At 37.3% G+C, this 26,295-nt stretch overlaps 1 protein-coding gene across 1 annotated transcript; it reads left to right on the top strand.

The window, feature by feature from the left end:
• Positions 1-3,275: 3,275 nt before the first annotated feature.
• Positions 3,276-20,197, top strand: CMTM4 (CKLF-like MARVEL transmembrane domain containing 4). Its single transcript, XM_009700235.1, has 4 exons — positions 3,276-3,416; positions 7,528-7,704; positions 18,621-18,719; positions 19,639-20,197. Exons 1-4 carry the CDS (start codon positions 3,276-3,278, stop codon positions 19,810-19,812), a joined length of 591 nt encoding a protein of 196 aa, XP_009698537.1. The 3' UTR covers positions 19,813-20,197.
• The last annotated feature ends 6,098 nt before the right edge of the window (positions 20,198-26,295 follow it).

The raw sequence follows: 26,295 nt of genomic DNA on the forward strand, positions 1-26,295 counted from the left end.
GCCCACGGCCACCTTGTGCGGAGCAGCGCTGCGTGGGTCTGCTCGCTGACGCCTCCAGAATGAGCCGCACGGGAGTTGTGCAAACCAGGGCTTCACAACTGTCTGCGTGGTCCATTACTACTTCGAATGCTAAAATTGATTTACTCTGAAGGCAATTGAAATGTAAAGGGCGGGGGGGAATCTTAAATTATTTAGCAGTAACAGGAAGAACTATGTTAGGTTTTTCTTTAAAAAAAACCCAAACCATAAAATACTTCTGTACTGTACAATAGTATTTCTTTAATGGTGTTTGAACTGGAATTGGTTTTGCATTTATCGAGCAGATAAGAATGTTTGTGGTATAGGTGTGTCCAAGCAAGAAGCAAAACACTGTACTAAGGCATCCTCGTTAGCGGGAAATAAGTCACTACTTCCTGTCTGCAGCTTTTTTTCATTCTAGACTCTATGATTAAGTTCACTTTTAAAATTGATGCATTTCTATTTTAGTGAGTTGAGAATCTCTTCTGTTCACCTTAGTTCAGTCTAGTTAATGATTTTTTGTAGAGTGTTAGTTTTAGTGTAGTTAGTGTTTCAAAACAACTGTCATTCTGTTGTTAACTTTGAGTGTTGATTACCCTCGTTCTTAAATATGACCCTTTCTCATAATATGCCATCGAAATGTTTCTGACCTCAGAAATATGTTCTGTATTTAGAATTGGTCTTTTGCCTAAGTTGAGAAAGGGAAGTCAGCAGTAGCTGAATCTTGCAAGGATTATAGAAAACTGCTGGAGGTGGCAAAAGATCAGCTGTTTTAATAAAGATTCCATGATAGTTAATGCGCTGAAGACTTGCCGCGTTATATCCAAAAGTGAACTAAGAAATAATGAAAACTTAAGGATTGCAGCTACATGTAAAACTCTAGAGGTGCAATGAAGACGTGACATTTGAATATTCTGCTATTATTTCTATTGTCACCACCAAAACCAAATCAGAATTGAATTTGGAGGTCTGGTTGAGTTTCTCTGGATTTGTTCAGTGTTATATTTTGTGCCTTTAGAGCACAATTTAGTTTATCCAGGGTGCTGAATCACTGGCGCTTCTTAAGCTTCCCTCTCTGTAAAGCATCGTTTTCCTAAATTTTCTGTCTTGTAAGAAAAGTTTAATACTTATTTGTGATTTAAGGCTCCTTGCAGTCCAATTACCAGAGTTAATAACACATTTCTTTTAGCCTTAAGGATGCAGACTATGAGCAGGCGGGAAGTCAGTCATTCTTCTGCTTAGGGTAAAAGATGGTTTCCTGCTGGAGAAGCAGGACTGTGTTTAAGCCATATGATCCCAAATATTCGTATCTGTGCCAGCTGTTTTAGATGTGGGAAATGCATGTGCTTTGCAAGGAATGAGACCCACTTGGTTTCATACATAAAGTTGGGACTGCTGGGCCAAGTAAATGAGAACAATAAATCTAGATCTTAATTCAAGAAAGTTTAATGTCTTCAGATACTTTAAGTGGTGTGAAAGCAATTTATTTCTTCTCTATTTTGTGCATATGTATTCTGCTGTACCATTAATTTAAACAGTCTGGATGTAAAAATGCCTCGGTAGTGTGACATTCTTACTAAAATTCTGTGGGTATTTTTCAGGCAGAAAAAATGCTGACCATTTTGTGGTTTTTTGGAAATCATGCGTAATTATGTCATTTAACCACACAATAAGGCTTTCTGTGGTAACGTTTTAGATAAACAGGAAAACTCATTTTTGACTTTGTTTTCATTGCAGAACTGTCTTTTTTATTTTTAGTGCAAAGTTGTTTGATTATTTTCTTCAAAAATAAAACACAACACATTCTGACAGGAAAAATACACTATTAGCAACATCCTAAAGGCTCTCTTTCAGCATTGGTGCTTGTCGTAGCACATTTTCTTCATTTTGGGGAAATACAGTGTTTTATGCCTGACATGCCTGTGTTGCCAAGAAAGTGATGTAAATATAAGCCATTTACATAGCCTTAGGGCAGATGATTTCTTCATTAAGGACCCTTCTCCAGGGGAATTTACAGGAAAGTTGAGATGAATACAATAATGGTAGGAGGCTAATGTGGCTAAATTAAAGGACATTGGATCCTGGTATAGAGGCTCTCTTTCAGGAATTAAATGGCCCTAAATTGTGGTTGCTGCATCCCCTTCCAGTGAGGGGCTGCTTCACTCTGAATGGAGCCTTTATGTGGGGGTTCAGTGCTGTTTAATAGAAGTGCAATAGCCTTGCACTGTACGTGAGTTATCTTAGCAGTCCTAAACATCCCAAACGATAAAATTGGATAACAGTTTGCCAGTTTATTCAAGACAAAAAGCACAGAAGATCGTTATGTAAATAGATCTCATATTTAGTCCTCTCCTTGGCGATTTTTTTCCTTCTGCCTTTGCATTATGCAGTGGTGGGAGATGAAGGATGAAGGGCAGGGGGAAGTTTGCTCCGTCACGGAGCTAGAGCTGTGTTGCGTGCATTGGGCTGCAAGTCTGAGCAGGCCCAGACCACCTCAGCTTACCCTGAAGCTCATTCTTGTTGATCCTGCTTTGTTGACCAGACTCTTGCATCTCCTTTGTTCAAGAAAAAGGTGTATTGCAGGTAGCCTAGGATGCCTCTGCGTGGACCTGAGCATCCAGAGGAATAAGCAGATGTTTACATCGTGACAAAGTTGCGTATTTCTATATCCACTGTACTTACTTCAAGAAGAGCGGAAGTAGAAGGGAAACCAGAAGCAACTGTTAAAAAAGAGAAAGATACTAATAAAAGAGAATTACACGAATCTCAGGGCATTGGATGAATTAGGGTGGAACAGAAAACTCTCCAAACTACTCAGTGCAGAGAAAAACAGATGAAAAAGTTTGTTTCATCCATCAGAGGAAACTTTCTCTGTTGCCTCTGCCCAAGAAAGCTGTAGCTGTGTCATTTGTGGGAGAGCGCAGTAATTCATGTAAGAGGAGATCTCTGCCACGTCCAGCTTCTCATTTTTCCTCAGTAAACCAACCTTGAAACTTCTGCTTGTGGAAAAACTTGTCAAAACTCATCACCCTAAACTATGAGAAGGTGTGACTTGAAAGTGAGGGTGGCCTCCTGCATTGGACAATTGGCAGCGTGCACTTTGTTGGCTGATACCTGTGCTCTAATACGGTGCTAGTTTTTTGTTTGGGATTTTTCTAGCTAGTCCTGTAACTGCAGTCGTGGGAGGCAGACGCAGACCTAGATAGATCCTGTCTCCTGGTTTTCCGAGGTAGCGTTGGTGACTTGTGTTATAAAGCATGAGCAAAGCTTTAGCAGCTGGGGAGCGAGCGTTTGTCTCTGTTGCAGCTTTGCGCCTCAGTCGCCTGATGCAGCACGAGTCTCCGCACCCTCAAATAGTGTCTGGATGGAGCATGGAGGCTTCCCAGGAGGGCTGGAGGGTCTTTGTCCTTCCTCCCTCTTCCTGAGAGAGTGTGTATAGCCAAGGTGGTGAGGCAAGGCACCAGTTTTATCTTGGATGCGTAGTGTGGCAGAGGGAAGAGTGTAGGCAGCTCTGGAGAAGGGACTTTTTAGGTCTTTGAGCCTTGGTAAGCTGTGAGCTGCATGTAGATTAGCTAATTCAGTAGGTGGTGATGGGTGGTAGACAGGCAGTGGAGATAAACATAGGTTAGAAAGAAGATGCTTTCATTGTAGTTACAGAGCTCTGTGAGAGAACAGGAGAGAATGGTTAGCGGTAAACCTGCGCTGAAGTCCCTCGGAAAATAAGCTGGGGTAGCTGAGACCAAGACTGACTTTTAGCCTGTCTGCAGTTTGCAGTGGGACGTGCTGGGGGCACGCTTATGATCACATCAGTCTACTTTATGGCCATGTCAATCAAGTGGTATTCTGGATGGCAAAATTTCATTAATTCACTACGTAATTCATATAGCCCACGTCATAAATTATTTAATGCATTTAAAAATGCAGAGAAAAATTAAGCATTTTTCTTACAATGTCAACACGTTCTTTTTTTTTTTTTAAATGAACTTGATCACTGGATGAACCGTGGCCTTTGGCAAGCTGCTTTGGCTCATATTGCAGCATTTATACAGCACTTAAGTAATGTAGCTGTCCGAGTAAGGCATGGGTTTGATTCTGTAATGTATTTCAGTTTCATGTGTTCAGAGTCATTTACTTTTTTTTGTTAGAAACAAAGTTAGATTAATCTCTGAGTGGAATGGACAATGAAAGCAGCACTACTGTGTTTTTATAGAAGATTCACATTACTTGTAGTTAATTGGAAGGATGCTTCTAGCAAGTTTATAAATGTGTAGGAGGACAAGATTACCCTGATGTTTCAGAGAGAAAATATTTCATATTAAAGACAGATTTTTTTTTTTGTATTTACGAAAAGGGAAGTTTCTGTGGGAAGATAGCTTTTTGTGATGTGGTGATTAATTCAGATTTCATTTTTTGTCACAGCATTCATTGTGAGACAAATAATGGGCAGTTAACAGAAAGGTATTATCTGTAGCACTGGCAGCATAGCTAATCTTAAGAGAAGGGTGAAATATATTTTTATTGCAAGAAAAATAGTAACACGTTTAGTTGGAATCTTACTTGAAGTACAAAAGTGTTACCAATAAATCAGATGCATGGGAATGTTTTCCTCTCCCCGTGCCCCTAACTGACAAGTGTTCAGGTGTCCTGATCCGCTCTCTGGTAATACTCCTGTTAATAGCCAGTTATTGTGCATGTTTCCAAAACAGAGCCTCTGCTTTGTGGCCAGAATCTCCATCATAAACCGAAGCAATTGAGGTTTTCTCCCAACCTTCTTGATAAATATATCAATAGACTTGGGCTGCCACAACCCAGACCAGTGTACGCTAATGCTGCTGCACCTTACTTAAACTGGTGATACATCTTTACTTGCATTTGAAATGGTTTGGGTTAAGTCAAACCGAAGTGTACACAGCTAACACTTTTTTTTTTTTTTGTCTAAGGGTGTGTAACAGATAAATGTATTAAGGTCAATTGCTTTTAAGTTTATTAATTATTAATTCTGAGCTTGGGAGTATATAAGTAACACGTGATGATTAGAGTTCATTGCTCCAAGTCCTTGTTCAGTACATAATTTATTTCTAATGCTGTACGCAAGAAAGTCTTTCATCTTTTCTGAGCTTTGACTGCTAAGATGGGTACGTTAGCCTTGAAGAAGCAATGCTATGTGGTATGGAGAAGAGTCAGTGTAAGATTATTTTTTTTATTGGCAAAACAACAGAGACTCCATATGCCAAGTAGCAGTTGCCCAGTGTAGCGATTGGTGTGCAAGAGTTTTTGGCTCCTTCAGCCTGATGTTGGTGGCACAATTCAGAACTGTTCATATTTTTAGAAAATGAACCTAATGTTGTTTGAGCTTGTACTACAGTATTTCTAGAGAATATTGCAGAACTATTTGTTTTAAAAGAATAAAAATTTTAGAAGTGTCATAATATATCAAAAATAGTGGCAAGAACAATGGAGACTTTATTGTATTGGAACATCTAAAAGTTTAAGTTTTGCCAGCTAACATTTAGTGCTAATACTTGATATTGATCCTGGTTGAAACAGCGAAGTGTTGTGGTTTTTTTTTTTTTTTTAGAACGTTCCTTTTTCTTTTTTTAAAAATGTATTCAATGTTATCTTCAGTTATGAGGCTTGTGTTCACAGAAAAGGACTTCATTACTTGCTAATACTGCAAAAGGAAGCTTTGTTCTGGACAGTATTTTGTGTGTGTGATTGCTGAAATCATAGTTTGACTTTGATTCTGGTTTTCTGAATGATCCACTTCACTGCATATTCTTTCTTTCTTTTTTTCCAAAGCTATTCAAGGTCAAAGATAAAATCTGAAGTTAAGTGTTTAGTCACTGGGTATCCATTCAGAATTTGTTTGATGTGAATTGGCCTGCTCTATTAGCTGGCAAAAATTAGTGTGGCATGTACTCTCTTAAAGAAAGTATGCTAAGTGAACTGTGACAGACTTTCTACCCAAGTGAGAGGTTTTTTTGATTAAAACTGTTTTGCTTTGTTTTAATCCATTTTTAAACTTAAATTAGCTACTGAATTCTGAAGTATGTGGCAAATGAAGCATGAGTGGTATTGTCCTTTACTTAGAATTACTGCTGATGTTAATGACAAAAACTTCTTTCAAAATCCTTTTTCTTCATTTTGCTATCTTTGTTGTAGAAGGCAAAGGCAAGTTAATCGATGAAGCCTAAAAAGTGCTGGAAGAAAGTGTATCTGCAAAACATTATTGAAATCGGCAAAGAAGGATTTAGCAGAAAATGTATTGTGGTTTCTGTCAATCTTTTAAACCTAAGTTTTGTTTGTGCAAAACCTTCAAATTATGGAATATTTAGCTCTGAGGAGGCTATCTCCCCGAGTTCTTAATCTTCAAATTGTACTGACTTCCTATGGTCTCATTAGAATTTTGCAGCAGAGCGAAGCAAATTCTTTCTGAAAAATATAAGGGGAGGGTAGGGGGATGGTAGCCTGGAAAACCAAAGCAAAGCACTCTTAAGACCTTCCTTGCTTGCCATGGAAAGTAAAAATAAAAAATAAAACAAAACAAAAAAAACCAGCAAAAACCCAACCAAACAAAAACCCACCAACAGAACAAAACTATCCATGCAACTGTTCTTCTTTTACCAGTTATATTTAAAGAGGAATCAGTTTGAAACATAGACTTACATATGTAAGTTGTACACTATGTGATAGCTAATCAGTGATATTTAATGGTATCTAAGTGGTAGCTATCAGTGATAGCCAATATTGGTGTATGGTTTTTATATATTTTAGTTTTGTGCATTGGGCAGATTTTTTTAAAGTATAGTGTTTCACTGTTTTATCCTAAATAGTAAATTAAACTCTCGTCTTGCAAAAGCCTGCATGTGTGTTAACTCTACCAAGATGTTTTCTGAATTTGGTGTGACTAACCATTATCCCTGTTAGATGTATGTGTTTGCAGCACCAGGAGTATTTCCTTCATCTATTAGTTGCTCATTTTATTGTCTTATAAGGGAATGATACAATATGTTTTTATATAAAATACAGCATATTGATGATAAAAACCATGAAAAAGGCAGGCATTTTTGGAGGCTGGTAGAGATCCCGAATCTATTCTATTTTGAATTGATTTAGATCTCAACTTGGTAGTGAATTTTAAATAATAACTTTATTAAAATGTCTTTCACAATATTAATACTATATAACTGAGCTTGAGGTTGACCCGATAGACAAATGCATTCCGTCTTCAAGTTTTGAAATAGCATATCATGAGTGAAAAATGAAATAAAATGTTTGAGGTGCCGTTTGCATATTAAGCCAATGGCTTGTTGAACAGGGGATACCCAGAAAGTCTTGCATTAATTTGCTTTTGTTTTTACTCTTTAGACAGTGCCCTGTTATAAACTAAAATCACACATTCCTGAGTGTAAACTGATCATGTTCCCAATGGAAATTTCAGGAATACTTGTGGCTACTTTCAAAATGTGGAAATCTATTTATTTTTTTTCCACTTGTTTTTCTTCCTAGGTTTTGGCACTGATTGCATTCATCTGCATAGAGACCATCATGGAATGCTCCCCTTGCGAAGGCCTTTATTTCTTTGAGTTTGTGAGCTGTAGTGCATTGGTGGTTACTGGAGTTCTGTTGCTTATGTTCAGTCTGAATCTTCACACAAGAATACCGCAGATCAACTGGAATCTTACTGTAAGTTCATACAGATCCTCACTCTGTTAAAAATAGCTGCCAATCTGTTTTAAGTTTGGTCTTTGAACTTTACTGTTGTTTAAGATTGTGTATGAGTGTTCTTTATGCTGAGTAAATTACGCATTTTACTTATATTTATTTTGAATGCATTTTGAACAACAGAATGAGCTTTGAAATGTAGCCAGATTAATCTACATTAAATAGAACTAAAATTGTCTTCTGGTAGATTCTCTTTGGAAGGAAAAACTTCCTGCTAATGCCAGCAATTACTGTTTGTGGATGAACTGGATAAAAATGCAGCCTGTAGTTATTTAACTTTGACAGATGCTGTATTTACAGTAGCCTGTTGTTCTTTCTTAAACTGTGTTTTTTATATTAGGACAGCTGTGCTGCTTATATTTTCTTACACAGATTAATACAATCATCAGGTAGTAGTGTAAAAAAATTACATGCTTTCTGTGAAAATTGGGTGTTTTGAATTGCTTACACACATAACTATTAAACATTGACTGGCAGTGCTTTAATGTGTTCTCGAATATGAGGAGTTTTAGAAAGAGATCTGCTGGCAGTGCATATTCCTTTTGTACAAGTCTCTTATTTCCGTGCTGTATGATGAATTAAACTTTCAGATTGGGTTCAATAAACACAGGTCACAAAATCAACATGTTAAGTCACTCTAGGAAAAGATCTATCGGCTTCAAGGACAATGTATCAGCTTCTTTGGACAGTACAGATACATATGTGTCTGTGTTCTGTTTTTATAACAGTAATTTTGTAAGTACTGTTGGAGACAAGTCCCAGAGTTTTTTAAGCTTTTGTGTGATTTTTTTTTTTAGTTTGTTTTTAAGTAATTTATTAATGTTTTAATTTGCACATTTGCAATACCTGTTCATAAGCCTAAATGACTTCTCTAAAATGAGACTGGAATGTGGAATTAGATGACCCTTTGTACCCTGGGGATGCATGATCTGCTGAGGAACTCTTCCTAAGAGTACTTGGTAGATAGATTAGATGGTCTGAGAACTGTGACTGGTAACTGTAGGTGGGGGAGATCCAGGTGGCTTGCAACACAAAACCAGTGAACCTACTGGAACATTACTGGGTTGTCTTGCCTTTGCTCCTTTTGTTTTCATTCTGCCAGTATTGTCACCACTTATCTTTGTGGCAAGCTGAAAAGCAGCAGCTGCAGAGAGAAGATAAGTCTCTGTTTCTGTTGCCATCTGGGTCGTTAAATGAGCATCGCAACAGCCTGACAGATGATAACAGCAATTGGAGACCATCTTTTTATACCATGCAGTTCTGTATATGCTAGTAGGATGTACAAGAACATGGTAACAAGTGTGTGTAAGTGCATCAGTGTCGCATAAAATACATGATGGTTTTGCTGGTGTGATGCGAGTGGTTTCACAGTGAGTACTAGATCTAGCTTATGTTCAAAGTAAGTTTGACCAAGACTTTCTATGAAGAGACCACAGAATGGTATGCATGGTGTCCATGACTGAGCTGAAGTTGTATCTCTGGAAGAGTCAGTTTAATGACTTCGCATACCCTTGGTTCTGTGTGTCTGTACTTTTTGTTCCGTTGTTGAGTCCTGTGGCACGCTTTTACTGCCAGCCAGAACACTTTGGCAATATGTTGAACATGCATAGTACAGAAGCCTAGATGCAGCTCTCTGCCTTTCCCCCCACATAATGCAGTAGGTATCGGTGTGTAACTGGTAGGTCCTTTCAGTCACTCTGACTACTTTTGGAATTTGAGTGACAAGAATTGCTGCTCTGAGTGTAGCACTATGTGTCTCTGCATAGTACTCTGTTAGAGATCTTTAGAGAAAAGAGGGCTTAAAACTCCCAGCTGGTTGTGGTGTGTTTGTGTTTGTTTTTGTTTGGCTGGTTTGTTTGTTTTTGTTTTTGTTTGGTTGGGTTTTTTTTAAGTATTTTGGTTTTTAGGACAATGGTCACACTCTGAACGTGCTACCTAAACAGCGTGGAGCAACATGACGTGGTCAGAGTTCAACCTGAAGGGCAAATGGAATACACTGCAAATGTTTTTGCTTTAGTTCATATTGCCAGATCAGTAGCGGTAGAAGTAAATTGTCATGCTCTCGCAAGTCTGATTCTTTTAGTTATGTCCTGAAGATGACGTGCTTCTTCCATCATTACACCAAAAATCTCGAACAGAAGTGAGAAAAGAACTGGAAGCTTCTGGCTTCCATTAACTGATGAGACCATCTTTCTTCCGGATATTGCTTACTGATTTTAATAATCGTTTGTCTGATAGGACTGTACTCGGAGAGAGAGAGTGTGGGAGTATCTTCGTTATTCAGATAGCTGTAGTCTGCTGTTGCATGTACAGAGTGGGAGATTACTTTGGCAAAGTTAGTAAGAAATTTAAGAATGTAGAGTTGTGGCTGAATTTTTTTTGGCTTATTTTGGCATTTTATTCTTTACAATTTAGATGTATCTTCGTACATTATTTACCTCTTTCAATATTTAGTACTTTCCTGTGTTTTGATGGTTATTTTGGTAATTTTGCGGCCTCTGTATGTGACAAAGTTATCACAGGAGTTGCTTTCTGAACAACAGACTTTCATACTTCGTAATGCTTTAGGAGAAAGTTACTTCTTATGTATAAATTTATTAATATACATGCTTTTAAAAATATGTATGACTTTATAATGGGTATTTCCCTTGTGGAAAGTCTCAAACTTTGTTTTTAGAAGCTGTGTGAGAAGAAGAGGCTGTTACAGTGCTTGAAAGAATTTAATAGTCTTAAATTTAGGAAGAAGTCTTTCTTTAAACACAGCACTTGCACAAACTTCCTAGGAAGCATTTGAAACCATTTGCTTTCAAATATTCCTACATATTAGAAAGTACCAGGCCATCAGCTGCTATTGTCCAACACAGGGTTGTTTCCTTTAATACTTTATTAAAATTAGACTTTTTTCTAATGTGTCGTGGATATTGTCTGTTGTCCACTATCCCTGGTTGGAATGAAAATGTGGATCAGTATATTCAAGCATCTAAGAGCTATGCAAATTTACTAGATTTTTTTTTAAATATATATTTTTAGTCATTTGGGGCATAGAGCTTTGTTTTGATCCTAATTAGAGACTTGCCAACCACTTTCACATTTTCCTGAGGTAAACATGAAAGAACCACGGAGATGTGAGGCCAGAAAAGAACCTTGCTTGGGCGTGTTGTAAAGAGGCAGGTCTGTTACGGTAAGATGAAAGAACAGTCACTTTTCTGTGTTGTGCAGCACTATCAATATTATGCAAAAATGCAAAAGCTGGAGAACCTGTCAGTGGAAATTTCCATTTCCTTTATGCTTCAGAGCTCAAAGGGAGCCTATTCTGCAAGGAGACTAGCAAGAAAAAATAGAGGAATGAAAAGCATACCACAGCTGAGATTCCTGCTTAACTGATGAGCTGCTGCTTTGAAATGTTTGTTTTCAGAGTTAACTAGTAACTGAATGTTGGCTATAATTTTGTGTTTGGCTAAATTATACTTTTTTTAAAAAAAATTCATTATTTGAATCTCATGTGATCTGCAGGGAGAGCTTAAGATCTTGCAGCCAAACTGTGTGCATGACATAGCCCTCTAGAAGTAAAGACAGGGTAGGAAAAATTAAACAGAAGTGTTTGTAGCAACTTTGGAGTTCTGGTGAATTTGCATGTGGTTTGCCAGGCTTTCTGACAAATTACGGTCGCTGCAGAGTGGATCCACCATAATGCTGTAGTACCTTTTCTTCAGGGCTGACAACTGAGATGACCCGGGGAGAAGTGATGGCAAATAGCTGAGAATACTGGAATTTGACAGTGTCTCTTGGATGAGAGTTTGTATGATGAGAGAAATCTGCGTCATTACAGATGTAAATAATTGCATAATTAGCCAGTAGAATGGGCTATCTGTGTCTGTGTGTAGGAAAAAAAAAAACTTCCAATAGATTTTGACCATTGTGTTTTTTCTTTTTGAAAACATCCACTGGAGCTCTGGTAGTGTATTTTGTGTGTGTGAAGTTCTGAATGTAGAATTCTTCAGCCTAGAGCAGCTTGAAGAATGAGGCACAGAACTGAGCACAGCACGAACTTACTAGAGTTCTGCCAGGCTTTTTAGCCTGGACGCAGTCCCAAGGAAGCACTGCTACCGGGAGGAAACATGAGGAGTCAGGTATGTCTCCTAGAAGACACAGATCAGTGGTTGTATTTTGTCCTGCCTGAAGGCTTATTTCATCATCTCTGCAGGGTTGGGTTTTTTTCGGTTGTTGCAGCAATGAAACCTTGTGTGCAAGCAACTGACACTTGAAGTAGTTGGCAGAAAGTTTGATGTGGTGCCAGAATGACAAACTGTCTTGTACCAGCCTTGACTCTGAAGAGTGTAATTGCAAAGCTGTAGTTCAAAGCCCTTCACAGGGCGATCTTGATTTCTTTTTTTATTTTAATTTATTTTTTCCCCTTCTGGTTTGAAAAAACATTTTTGTTTTCTTTGGCTTGCTTAGCCGTTGAATGAGAAATTAAGTCATCCTTCACTTCTATGTTTGCTGCTGTCAAAATAGCAATACCTATTAAGAATAAAAATGAACATTTTATAAATTTCAAAAAAATTGTCAGAATTAATTTCCTCTGGGTTAGTGTGCTTTGTGGACAGTTCTCATTTGGTGCAGCATGGTGTAAATGATGCATTATTCTGTAAGAAATACAAACACAAATTTTGAATATGAGAAATATTGGTTTGGTAGTTATTGCTGGTGTGGTCTGTTGCTTTCTGACAACAATTGCTGGTCCTGTCTGTGTGCAGTACTGCTTGTTGGAAAAACATGCAGGGAAAGCAGTGAGGAGCAGCTGAGAAAGAACTGAGAGGGAAATAGGCAGGTGAGCCTCAAGAAGCCAACATGAGACAGGATTGTAGAAGCATTCATTCAGGAATGTGTTTTGTCATTTACAGTAGAGCTACTACACAGAGTTTGTATTCCAACTCAAAAATAGTTAGAAGTAAGAATAAAATCATATGAATCTTGGTTTTGAGGCCACTTCTTCCATTTTTTCAAAATCATAGCTTGTCCCTGACCTTTCAGAGAGCTGACTAAGGTTTTTGAAAGTCACTTGTTATTAATTCAGGTTTTTTTACTTACTTTGCTTGAGATGCTGGAAATAGAACTGATTTCCAGCAAGTGCCAGACACCTGGGGCTGAATCGAAGTGCCTGAACCAGGAGCACCTGCAGACTAACGCTAGAGACCTTTGGTGGCTGCTGCGTGTGACTGGGACCCACTGAGACCTTCAGCCCTGTGTGGGGGCCAGGCGGCATAGCCCCACACTGTGAGATGGGCACTCAGATATCTCTGTTTGCACAGTGTTGATCCAGCCCTCTGAGTCACTAACGTATTTCTGAAACCGTTGGTCACAGACTATTTTATCAGAGGGAAGTGATGCTTATGTGAATCTTGGAGTAGCAGAATCTAGTCTTTGCATAAAGGCTCCCATACCTATGTAAGCCTAAATAAATTAGAAAAAAAGAGATGGGAATTAATGCTTGTACTGTTAAGTTGGTTCTTTCTACCTAGGACTTATTTTTGCTTGAGAAACCATGTTTCTATTTTTAATTGTGGTGCAAAATGCTCATACAATGCTTAATAATGTGGTTATAGAGTAAAATTATGGGAGTTTGACCAGATGTGCTTGGTTTAGAGGACTTACTGGTATATTTGTAAACTTCAAACTGATAGCTTCATATGGAAAGGAAAAATTATGGGCATTATACCAAAAAAAGAAAAGGGGGAGGGGGAATCAATCACCATGCTGCCCCTCCCTTCCACGAAAACCCAAACAGAGCTAAAAGGAAATGTTACTTTAAGCTCTTTCTTTTGTGGAAAATAACCTGGACAGCAGCAGGCCACTAACTTCTGTGACAAAGTCAAGTTGTTGAAATGTGCAGGCTTCTTTTCCAGATTACATTCATTTATCTACTTTAAGCTCCATCTAAATGTAAACTATTGGATTCCAGAAAGCAAATGACCAAAGCAACCACAAGTTTAAATGTCATATTTTTGTTTATATAAATTACAATTGCAATATGGCACTGTCTCCCTTTTAAATAGTACCTGGCCACTTGTGTGGTCTCTTACTTCATCACAAAATACAGGATAAAAAGGCAAAGCATGTATTTTGATTTATTGTCTTTTAAAAACTTACACGTGTGAAGTCATGGAGAGTGATGGATAAAGGCATGTGAATATTACTGACGCCTCTGAGTGTCAAATGGAATGTTTGGTACATTACATTGAGTGTAATGTGCCAAACTGGAGGACTAAACAGAATCTTGCGAAGCTGATGTGCCTTGCAGCTTTCAGGAGTTACTTAATTGGAGTTTTCAGGTCTGTTAACAGACCTCTCATTCATAGCACCAGTTCAGCTTTTCCGTCTCCATTAATCCAGGAACCATACTTGCCCAGAACCTTAAAAATGAAAGACTGTAGGATACTGTCGGCTTTTCTTTTCTAGAGTTTCCAGCCTTCACAGCAGAATCAGCAGAACAAAAGCCTCATGCTTTTTTAGTATAAAATGCTGTCTTGGCATAAGCCCATCTTCATCCACAAGTTAAGATGCCTCCACTGCCTTACATTCCTTCTGAGTGGGACAGATGGCTAGTGATGGCAGTAGCAAATTTATATCCTTGGATATGCTCCTTTGGACCATTGGTGACTGAACAGAATGACTTGCAAGTAACTAGCAAGTGACCAGAAGTTAGTCTTTCATTTTAAAGCCTTTTGGAAAGGAGAAAGGGAGCAGCAGCAGTCTGGAGTAGATTTGATTCAGCTCACAGATTTTACTCTCTGTTATGGATGGCAGCTTTGTACAGTATTTTATGGCACAGCATACTGTCTCATGAGGTTGCTGTAATTTCAGCAGAAATTCTTCTATCTGTGTGATGTGGTTTTTACTTTGTCTATAAATATAATAGCAAGAACTTCAGCTACATCATGGCCAGCTTTGAAACGCTCATCTTTTTTCAATTAGTTTATTCTTTTTATTGTCACGATTATTCATTTTCTCTTACGTGGAAAAAAACTACATTAAAGGACACTCCCTAAAATACTTCTTGAATTCTTGCTGTAGTTCATTCTGTCTTGTATCTGCTCTGACTTCGTCCGAAACCATTGTATTTTTTTCTGTTCTTACCTTTCTGCTCCAAGTAGCAAGTACCAAATTTTGGATTAAAAACCTCCAATGGTATTTGCATCTGTGATGTTACCATTATATATCTATATGACAATGTTGTTGATAAGTGCTATTGCTCCTTAAGCTCCAGACAATCCGATCTGTGGATATGAAAGACTCTGTTATTTTTAGCTTTTAAAGAAACCAGCCTTATTGTATGAATGTGAATCAATTATTAATTGCACTAAAAGGTTTTGGCCTAAACAGGGAAAATGGAATTGCAGAAACGAGCAAATTGGAGCCTCAAGATGAAATAAATTCTTTAGATTTGAACTGTTGGATTCTTTGCAAGGACAAACTTGATATTTTTTGTAGAGAGTACAATAAAATAAAATACCAGTGATGATGACAGAGTTTCTAATGTACTTGTATCTTCGGTTTCCTGGAAATATTATGACAAAGGCACCAGCAGTCTAATTTCAGCAGTATTTCATATTCTGCAGTATCTCAAACTTCGTACAAGAAGCCTTCACTTTGATTTGTAGCATGGACATAGAGGATGATGTTTGTCATGTTGTGGATAGGTCTAGCTGTCTTGCTTACGCTATTCTCCTTGGGCAAGACGATCAAGCTGACAGGTTCAAGAAGTCAGAGGTCAGCAGGATTAATTAATAAGCACATCTGACCCCATAAATCATAGAGCATTATGTGTCATCCACTTAGTTTTTACGTATGGTACTAAGGAAATAGAAAATGTATGTCTGAAAAAACATAATCTAGATTATAAGTAAGTGAAAAGGTGGACTATTAAGCACACGTTTGGTTGTTTGTTCTGACGGTTAGCTCCCTTACAATTAAAACTTACTTCATTTTGAATATGACTTTTGTCTTAACTTTGCAGCTGTTAATTTTCTTACACTATTAATTTTGTTGTGCTTTTCTATGTTAAACTTTTAAAACAGCTAGTATTTTTTGATTATTTGAACACTGGATTCTTCATATACACAGCTCAATCTTTTCAATATTCAAAGCAGTTTAGGTTCTTTGATTCATACTGTGAGAAACTTTGCTCCTCCTTTCAAATAACTTCTGTGGCTCTTCTCTGTACTCTGTCCAATTTTTCAACGTACTTTTAAAAATGTGGATACCGGAACAGGATGCAGCATTCCAGTGTACCTTGCAAAGGTAAGATTGCCACCTTACACCTATCGTGTCCATATGTCCAAAGGAATGTATGAGTGCTTTTTCTCCCTTTTTTTGTCATGGCATCACATCTTGAGATGCTTACCTACTGTAATTACTAAGTTTTTCTGAGTTACTTGTTCTAGGATTTCATCTCCGTTCTGTAGGTCCTTCCTGTAGGTGGCAAATGTACTCTGGTAATAAAATATACAACTTGACCTTGGGTTGAATTTTTTAGTTTTTAAAATTCAATTATTCAAGAGCATAGCTGCCCTCTCCTCAGTATTTAGTTTCAGCATCCTTGGTGCCATACATATGTTTACTCTAGAGATTTGATGAAAATGTTGAATACTGTTGAGTCTGGTATCTGTTGTCATGTATAGTGAGACTTCACCTCTAGTGAGAAAAGGTTGGTGCAGATGAGAACCACAGCTCTTGTTGGAACCTCAGAAGCACAGTTAGAGCTGCTGAACTCAGAGTTGAAGAGCAGGATACTTGGAGAAATTGTGAAATGCTATTTATTTTCTAATATCTCTACTTCCTAGCTTTTAGCTTTGCAGAGCAAGAAGTTACATACTTAAAGCTGCAATAACTGTTTAATTAAATTCCTGTTTTGTTTGATGCTGTAAGTACCAGGCAACATCTATCTGAGTAAGCTTGAACAGAGATAAAATGTATCTCTCTAATTATACACTGGCAGGTGAAAAGATAGTAGAAGTTTGAGACCCATAATTTGCTTTTGTTTCCTTACTATTTGGTAAGACAGTTTGGGTCTTACTGTGCTCATGAAATCTGAATATATGGCTGGAAATAGCAATGAGCAATGGAAGCCCCTTGGATTTCTTGGGAAAGTCCCTCTTTTAGATGAGGATCCGGTCACAGTGATGTATCATACAGTTTATCTCCAGGTATGCCTAATTGTGATAACGAGCTGTCGCTCAGTCAGTACCCTCAAAATAGATCGTTTTCCTTGTGAATAGCACAGTGCCAGAAACTTTCAGTTTTTACAATTACTTTTTAAAGTTCTCAAATCATGGCTAGAAAAAACAGGTGGCTGGATGACAATGGTCTTTTCAAAGTCTTTTGTGCTGTGTAGCTGGAACATAGTCATGGGATTCATAGCCAGGGAATAAGTCTAGATTTAGGTCTTCAGTTTTCTAAGCCCAGCTTCTTACAGAAGGATCACAAGATGCACTTTTGGGAAAACTAAAATAAAATTTAAAGAAAAGTTCTGCTTGTAGTAAATGGAGGAGCTGGAGCAGGAAGTGAGCCTGGCTTGCACCTGAGAGACAGTCAAGTAGAACAAGTTGGTCCTTGAATTCTAATTGAGTGGTGATGGAAATCACCAATGGTGGGAGTTGGCATGTTCAGTGTGTGTTGTGTGTTTTTTTTTAATTTAACTCAAAACTGTAAGTTGCACAGTAAACTTGTATACAGGTTTTCTTTCCATTCCTTTTGGCTATGATAGTATTCATCTCTCACTGGTTTCATGTTCCTTCAGGATATTTGTGCTGAACTGCCATTCCCTGATTCTTCCACACTCCTCCTTGCTCCCTGACTTCACCGATTCATTCAGTTACCATGATAGTCTGTTATTTCCTACGTCTCCGTAATGTACATATAGTGCAGTGTACATACGTATCAAATGTTTTAAAAAATTGTAAAAGATGCCTCAAGTAATATACTGAACAGCTAGTCCCTAATAAATCTAGTATTTTGTTTCTTCTATTATTTTAAAGTCCCAGCTCTTGGAATTTTTTTTCCCTCGAGTCTGATCAGGTAGTCTTGTACTGATGTAATTATTCTTGTGCTAATGGCTGCCATTCAGAATTCTTTCTTATGTTCCGATGATAATGACCCTGCTTTATGTAAGTCATGGCAGCATAATCATCTAAACACTGACATATGCAGCATATGTATAACTGAATTGCATGTTGCCTGTCATTTTTCTGTGCTTGGAGCAAAGCAAGAATTGTCCCTGAATGTAGGTGCCCCAGGGATGTTGCTGTGCATATGTCCTAAAATGTCTGCTTGAAACATCAATTTTATGCAATAAATATGTAAAAATCTGTGTACTCCCACAGTATAGGCAGCTGTTATTCATAAAAATATGCAGTTTTCTACCATGAAGGCCTCAAAGAATTTGTAGAAAAATTCATGACTGTTATCTAGGCAGTGCATGGAGCACTGTTGTGATGTGAAAGAGAACAAGGGTTCCTGGAGTGCTAAAGTTTGATATTCAGGTTACTTCAGCAGCAGCTGACATAGAACAGCTTTATTTATTGTTTATGCTGAGAGTACTTTTCTAACAAACCCAGTAGAAACTGAAGTAGTGTATCCAGAACATTCACTGGTGCTTTATTTGTACATGCTGTTTGACTTCAGTTCACAGACTGATGCGCACACATGCTATGTTTCCTGTGTAACAGTCTTTGCCTTCTTTTGGATAAGTGATAAACTGCATAGAAAATGGGAAAGTATTGCTATAGTTCTTGTTCTAACCTTCTTCTGTTTCATCACTTCTAATAAAAGCAAGCAAAGAATCATTGTTTAGTAATGCTAATGAATTTGTTTTTTAGGATCTGGTCAACACTGGACTCAGCACTTTCTTCTTTTTCATTGCCTCTGTAGTACTTGCTGCTTTAAACCATAAAACTGGAGCAGAAATTGCTGCTGTGGTAAGAATTTTAACTTCTTCATATATAACTCTCTTACCTGCTATTAAAACTAAGAATAACTTTTCCCTTGTGTTCATTGAATATGCCTATTGCCTTTGCCATCATAATTTAATTCTAATTTTACAGTTGGCTATGAGCTAATTATGATTTTAAAAGTATTGTCATCCTTTAATTTGTTTTTCCTAAGGCTTGAGGCAAGAACAAACAGAAAAATGACTTGCAGAGAGCACTTTCACAGTTGAACTTGCCTTGCTTCTTTCTCTATAGCTAGCTTAGATGATACTGCTCTATATTGCAAGCCTAAGTAAAAGATAGAGCCAAAAATACACAAGAAATTGGAGCTGCTTACACGTAATTTGCTGAATTCTTCTTGCTCACTACAGATCACTTTTGTTCTGTGGAGTGATTTTTAAATTTAGAACAGTAAGTTCAAGCAAATTTGTGCTTGAGTTGGCAACCTTTTTATTTTTTTCTTTTTCAAACCTGGACATCGAAAATCACACAACAGTTCTGCAGAAGCATACAGGAAGAACTGCAAATTAGCTCCTTCTCCAGGCTGATGGTCTGGACTGGTCATCTGTTCTCTTGTCATTCATTTACTATATTATGTACACCCTGAGGAATGAACTGTTGGATGAAAAGCTGTAGTCATCTTTATAAGAGGTTCTTCCTTTGAAGTTGCATTGCAGGATTTAATTGTAATGTTTGTAGACAGAGACTTTTGTTTTCTGGGATCATTGATCTTAGTCGCTTTTGCAGATTCTGTAGTTCATTGAAGAAAAACATCAATTTTACAGGCCATAATGATTTCTCAGTGCAAATAAAGTAGAAAACTAAACTTCTGAGGAATTTGTTGTGAAACTACTATTGTTCTTGTTTTCAAAAATTGTCTTTTGACAATTCTTTCTACTTCTTGTAGATATTTGGTTTCTTGGCAATGGCAGTGTATGCTGTGAACACATATTTAGCTATTAAAAAGTGGCGAATGAACAGCAGACAACAAAATAGTCGGCAGACAAGTGATTACATACGTGCTCGGACAGAATCCAGAGAAGTAGATCATCGCCCTGAGATTCAGTGTCTGGATGCATGAAAGCAACATTCAAATGGGACTGCAAAGGGAAAAGAAGTGCTTAACTCCCTCATGGAATAAAGGGTTTTTTCTTTATTTAAGGAAGAAAAGGAAGATCAGATTGTGGCAAAGACTGCCCAGCCCTGCATATATGCAGAGATGCATTGAGTCAGAAGCTGTTGTCATGAAGGCAGTAAATGTTGGTCATTCAAAAGCAAGATCCATTTAAGATGTCCACATATATATACACATATATTATATAGCTTATATAATATATAATATATATATATGTTTTGAAGTATGTTATTGTTTTGGATTAACTGCACAGTACTTTCCTTCCCTCTCCATAGTGCAAGCTCTGAATATACATCTTCTGCCGTTGTTTCTGTCGTAAACACTAAGACCAACGCTACATTGGTTGGTTAATAAAGGAAAGAAATCCACCAAAAGTAAATCTAATACACATCAGAAGGAAGTGAGGGGCAAATAGCAATAACTTTAGCCATGTATTGTTTCCAGCGACCTCTCTGTATCCATCCTCGTGCAGCCTCAGCAGTGCAGCTCAATTCTCACCTGCAAGATCTCCTGTGGTTTCACTGTTGGTGTGCTTACATAGCTGAAATGGAGAACCATTTCATGGGTTTTGTGTGATGGATGTAGTGTCGAGGTAGTTACCCTATGGATTACTCTGAAATTGCCATATTCAGTTCATGCATGACCTTGGCCAGATGTGAACTTGTGCAAAATTAGCATGTTTACTGAATGGTCACCCTAATGCATCAAGTGCAAGTATGTGGTTTTCTGCTAATGTTGGGTTACATTCTGGTTTTCGTTCAAAAATGGGAAAATAAATATACTTGGGAGGCAGGGTGGAGAAAAGGGGCTTGAGGGGCACAGAAGAGAACGAAGGGGTTGTCATCTAATAGATTTGCAGTCCAGTCATGGCTTGCTTCTTTTTTCTTTTTTTTAAGGTTCAACCTCTGAGAAGCCTAGGTTAAGCAAGAGCTAGCAAAAAATTACAATGTGCTTACAAAGTGTTTCTAAGGTCGCAATATTGCGAATCATGCAAGATAAATATTTTCCTTTTTGGAAGGTTGATTCTTTCTTCTAAAATTAAAATTCTTGGTAGTAGGTAAAACTGATTTTTTTTTTGTTATTTTTATTTTTTAATTGGGTGTTTCTGCAAATTTTTTCTCTAATATTTCTTTGGAAAATTAATTTAGATAATTGGAGGATAATATGGTTGTATTGATTTGTTTAGAAAAAGTTTTATCTAATAGAAGTTTTCTTACTGTAATTGTACTTCTGTTGAAGAGAAAGATATTTTCTCTACTCAAAAGTCGAATTCTGCAGTAATCAGACGATATCGTAATGCTATCAGGAAGATGTCCCTTGATATTTTTCTAGTCTTTTGATTGGTGTTTTTATCTATGTAATGCATTATTTGGCATATACATGCCTACATGTTACATGAAGATGATGTGTGTGGGAGAGGATCTCTAGAGCTGAATTCCTTTCTGGTGTAAGCTGATGAAATCTTTGAAATTAGTGGAACTGTATGCTGTGTATGCCTGAATTTATCTCGCATTTGATTTGAACACTTTTTGTATTGTTGTCTTATGTAGCTGTACGGTTAAGTGAATGAATGCAGTTAACTGGAGTTTTAAGAACAAACAGCAATATGTTGCAGATAGGTCATTTTAAACATGAAAAACACATTAGAACAAACAGAAGATCAGTAGAAGTGCCTGGGCTTTTTAATACCAGAGGGAACTGGGATAGTGACAAGTATGAACCTAATGCTGCAATGTTTGAATCGAGCAACAGAGAATTATTTTGATGTGTGAAAATCTGGTGACAACACTGATGTCTTTTCACTTTCAATTTACTGAGGTCTACAATGCATTTCACCTTAGTGGCTGAGGTGGAGATTAAAATTCAGAGTTACTAATGAGGTTAAACAAAACTTGCGTTTTCTTAATGAGTAATGGTTTACCAGTTACTGTAGTCACATTTTATTGTGCTTCATTGAAAGTTAATGCCAAAGGGAATACCAATTTAAAAAAAAAGATCAAAACATATAAGCCAACCTCTAGTGTTGGGTTTTTTTGAGGTGCTGTCTCACCAGGATTACTGTGCGTTTCATGAAAAGTAAATGGCAGTTCCATGTTCAGTGTGGTATGAAATAACAAATATTATTGTTGTCAGTACAGTTGTCAAGCCCTGCTGTTTTTCAGCACTCTGCCTAGTATTGGCTGCAAAGTCTGCAAGGAGAGTTTGTAGATACTGCCAGTTGTTAAAAGAGCCTTTTTAAAAGTAACACAAACATACCTAGATTGGAATTGTAAACTGACATTAAAGCAGTTTGTATAGAGACTGTAAAAAAAAAAACAAACCAAACAAAACACCACAACAAAAACAACAACAACAAACCCCCAAACAAAACAAAAAAGCCAAACACACTGAAAAATCAAAATGCCCTACTCAAATACAGAATATTGTCTTCCAGAAGATCCATGCTTTTAGAGTGGACCTCTCATCTGAGATCAAGAAACAGAAGTTAGGTGATGCATAGCAAAGGCTTTTCATGAGGAGTGTATCCTGTTTGCTGTTTAATGACGAGGACTGGAATGGTGCGTGCATAAGAGAACAGCCCATTCCTCTCCTGAACTCCCTGTGCCGATCCTGTTTTTTTCAGAGATGTGGGAGGTCTTGTGCTTTACAAGGTTATGAATTTGGTATCTTTCAAATCCTTACACCTTTCCTTACCTAGAAAAGGCTAACTTCACTGAACTTTTTCTGAAGTGAGATCATGAAAAGCTTTTGTTACCTTTTAGCTGGAATGACAAATGCAGAGTGATACAGTTTTACTTCTAACAGAATATAATACTTCATCATGTGCTATAGTATACCTGAATGATCTTGAGTGCTTTTACATGTGAAATAAGTTTTCTTGAGCTGAGAACAGTATGCCGTTATTTATTACTTACATCAGGACTTGAGCTTAGCACAGCTTCCAGGGTAACATTCAGAGAGAATGTTAGTTTAAAAAATACTGTCTGATACACTTTGTAAAACAAAAACAAATGTAAAATTGTAATTTCCTTATTTTGGGGACCAAATATGATTTTAGTGTTGTACACTTTATACTTTCTAAAAATCTAAGTTAAGCATTTATTACGCTGCAGAGACATTATTTACTATTTGGATTATATAGAAGGGAAATAAAGTAGCTGTGGGAGACAACTAAATTTGAAACATTACAATCATGTGATATATACAGGGTTGATTCTGCCCCAGTCCCCACCCCCAACTTAATTTTACATGATGGATTGAAAAGGTGGTAATATTTTAAGACTGTTACCCAAACTGCAGTCATAAGGAAGAAAGTAGGGTAGAAAGTTTAGAGACTTTTTTTTTTTTAAACTCGCTTAGAAAAATGACATTAAATTGCTTCTCGGAGTCAGTTAGTCTTGCTTGTAATTGCTGAGCATGGAGGAGTACTTTCTTTCAGTCCTTAAGAGTGCTGTTTAGCTCCATAAAGGGACTCAAAACCCACTGTAAATAAAACTAAATTAAAACTAAACAGTTAAACCTTGTAGGAAAGGGATACTCGAAACTGTAATGGTTCTGATTAGTCCTCTTTTGTCAAACTAAGCCCTCAGATATGCAATCTCCGTGTATTTCTGCATGGAGAAATGATGATAAATTTTGCAACCTATGCACAGACATCAAAAGATTAAACAAGATATGATTGGAGCAACAGCATAATAATTGTTGTATGGTGTTGTAAGAATATATGTTTTCATCTTAATGCTATGTATGCTCAGTTTTGTCAGCCTTAGTTCAAGTTTATCATACGTTCCTGTAATGATGTGCAAACTGCTTACAGTGGGAGTTTCTGAAACCATAATTAAGAACTGATTTGACAGTTTCATCGCTTCTCAGTAAAGCTGATTCCTTCCTACTCTGTACCTGTTCCTTTCATTTCACATATTCATGCATCACCTATCTTATGTTTTAATATTTAATTTTTGTTAAGCCTCCTTCATTGATCTGTATAGTGTCTGCTTCAATGTAAGGAAGATAACAATACTGTGTCCAACATCCTTTTGCTTAAGTATGGTACTCTTCCCTTTTATGATAGCTTGTGATGTTTGGGCTGGATGTGCTGGGGGAAATTTTACTCTTTCGCCTAGGACTTTGAAAGCTAGCTGGTATACTGCATGTGTTTCTGTGTAAGCTTTCTGGTAGGAGCCACATGCTTAGAGATTGAGAGGATTAGAGATGCATCTACCTCTGCCTTTTTTGAGAGACAAGGTACTGACTCTAGAGATTTGGTGCCTATATTTCAGTCTGTGCTATTCATCATGGTCTTTGGATTCAGAAGCATGGCATCAGCAATGAGGTGTGCCTTGAATTCACATCTTTTGCTTATAAGGTGTCTCCTACATCTGAATTTAAATAAAATCAGTAACGTGGGGTGCTTCTTCCTAGGCTTTGTCACGTGTTTCACTGCACATCTCATGGTATGATCTATAATTGTTTTATCTGTTTGTATTTCATAGTTGATTCTAGAAAGAAGAGGGGGAAACTGCGGGAAGTTTCGAATCTTCCCTCAGGTCATCTTATTTCACTCTCCTCCCCCCCCAATTATTTTGTACCATATGATGATTGCCCCTTTCTAACAGAGCAGACTTACTGGTTCTTAAAATGCTGTGCAACACAGCACGAGAATTGATCCTCTACAACCTGAATGTGGACTGTTATGAGTGACTTAACCACTAGTTTTCCATGAACTTTAAGGTCCTTAAACAAATTTGATATTTGTCACCTTTGTGCTATTTTGGAGATGTGCATGCACAGCAAATGCTTATCTACATAGTTTTATTAATGCAACCCTTTTTTTTGCCCCTCTTAGTCCTTGTTCTATATATTTTCTTCTCTTGTCTCATGACAACTTTGTAAGCATTCCTACTTGTTCTCTTTTGTGAGGAGGAAAAAAAACCAAACCCCAAATTTTAGGGCATAATTAAAAAAAAAGGACCACACTTAATAGCAATTTAAATAGTGTACAAAATAATATCCTCTCTCCTACTCAGATGAGATACTGAACATCTTTGTACGTGAAAATCAGAGCATAAAGAACAGGTCTTATGCTGAGAGCTCTGGAGCCAAACATCTTCAGCAAGTATTTAGGATAAATAAAAAAAGGTAGGCGTAATCTGATCATAAATTTGAGATGTGATAAAGGGTGACAAGGAGAGAAAACCCCAAACTTGACACTTAATAATCCAGTGCTTTCCAGATGGTATGTGAACATTAATAATCCCCAACCGCAGAAGGAAAGATTGCTTCTGCACTTTAGAGAGAAGGAGAGAGTGAGACACCTTGAATCAGTAGTGAAAGTAGGTGTAGAAGTGTTTTCTCTGTTGCTGACTCCAGGGCTGTGCTGGCTGTGTAATACAGTTGGAGAGATTCTACACTAACATTGTTAATGGTGCCTCTTGAAAGCTGAGGTACATTGACAAATTGGTGTTATTATTGAATAACTTCTGCTCAGCTGAGGTGTAGAAGTTGGTTCACAGAGACCTGCAGGATGTAGATGCTTGCATCAGAAGGGCTCTGTGTGTCTAGAAGAAAGAATTGTTTCAGACTAATTTCTGCTGGATCCCACTGAAATGAGTAAAGCTGTCATGTAGCATTTCTGAAAATTGGCTACTTAAGTTCTTGTTGTTTATAGCATAAAATAATGGATTTTTTTAGAGGGCCAAAAAAGGTCAAAAAGACTGTGCAGATAGAGATGTCATGTGTATGAATTTTGATGGCAACAAAAGTAAGAATTTTAAAATGAAATAGGTACAAAATCTAGCAGAATGTTTGAACATACTTTGTAGAAATTATGCCATATTCCCCTCTTTATTTTAACAGAGGGAGTTGGTTCAAAATGACTTTATACAAATATTCAGGAAATTTCTGAATGCCGCTTTAGAGGTTTTCCTGGTATATTATTTTCCCTGTTAGCCACTTGGCCACCTGGATAGATGTGTTTGACAGAGTCAGAGCGGTGCTGTCCAACCTGAAAGGGTTCCTTTGTTGCTTTGGTCTTAATTTTGCATTGTCTTTTTAAAATCTGTCTATAATTTAACCTTTGTATTCTAAAATTAATCTTTAAAAAAATCTACTTACACTGTGATTTATGATAGCCTTTAATTTAGAGTATACAACACAATCTAATTTTCTTTCGGATATGCAGCTTTCAAAGGTGTTCTTATATATGCCCAGAAATGAAAGTTGTCTATTTATCATGAGAATGTGATTAGATAATTACCTATCCAGAATCCCAGTGCAGCTCTTTCAGATGTGCTGGATAGATGAGTTAATGAAATTGCCTTTTAATCTCTATGGGTTAATAAATATTTTTTTATAACTAGCCACAGATATTCCTTTTTAAATTATACTTGGCAAACAGAAGATATTTAATTTTATATACAATATACATAG

Source organism: Cariama cristata, unplaced genomic scaffold (genome assembly GCF_000690535.1).
Source record: "Cariama cristata isolate BGI_N322 unplaced genomic scaffold, ASM69053v1 scaffold85, whole genome shotgun sequence".
Taxonomy (NCBI): domain Eukaryota; kingdom Metazoa; phylum Chordata; class Aves; order Cariamiformes; family Cariamidae; genus Cariama; species Cariama cristata.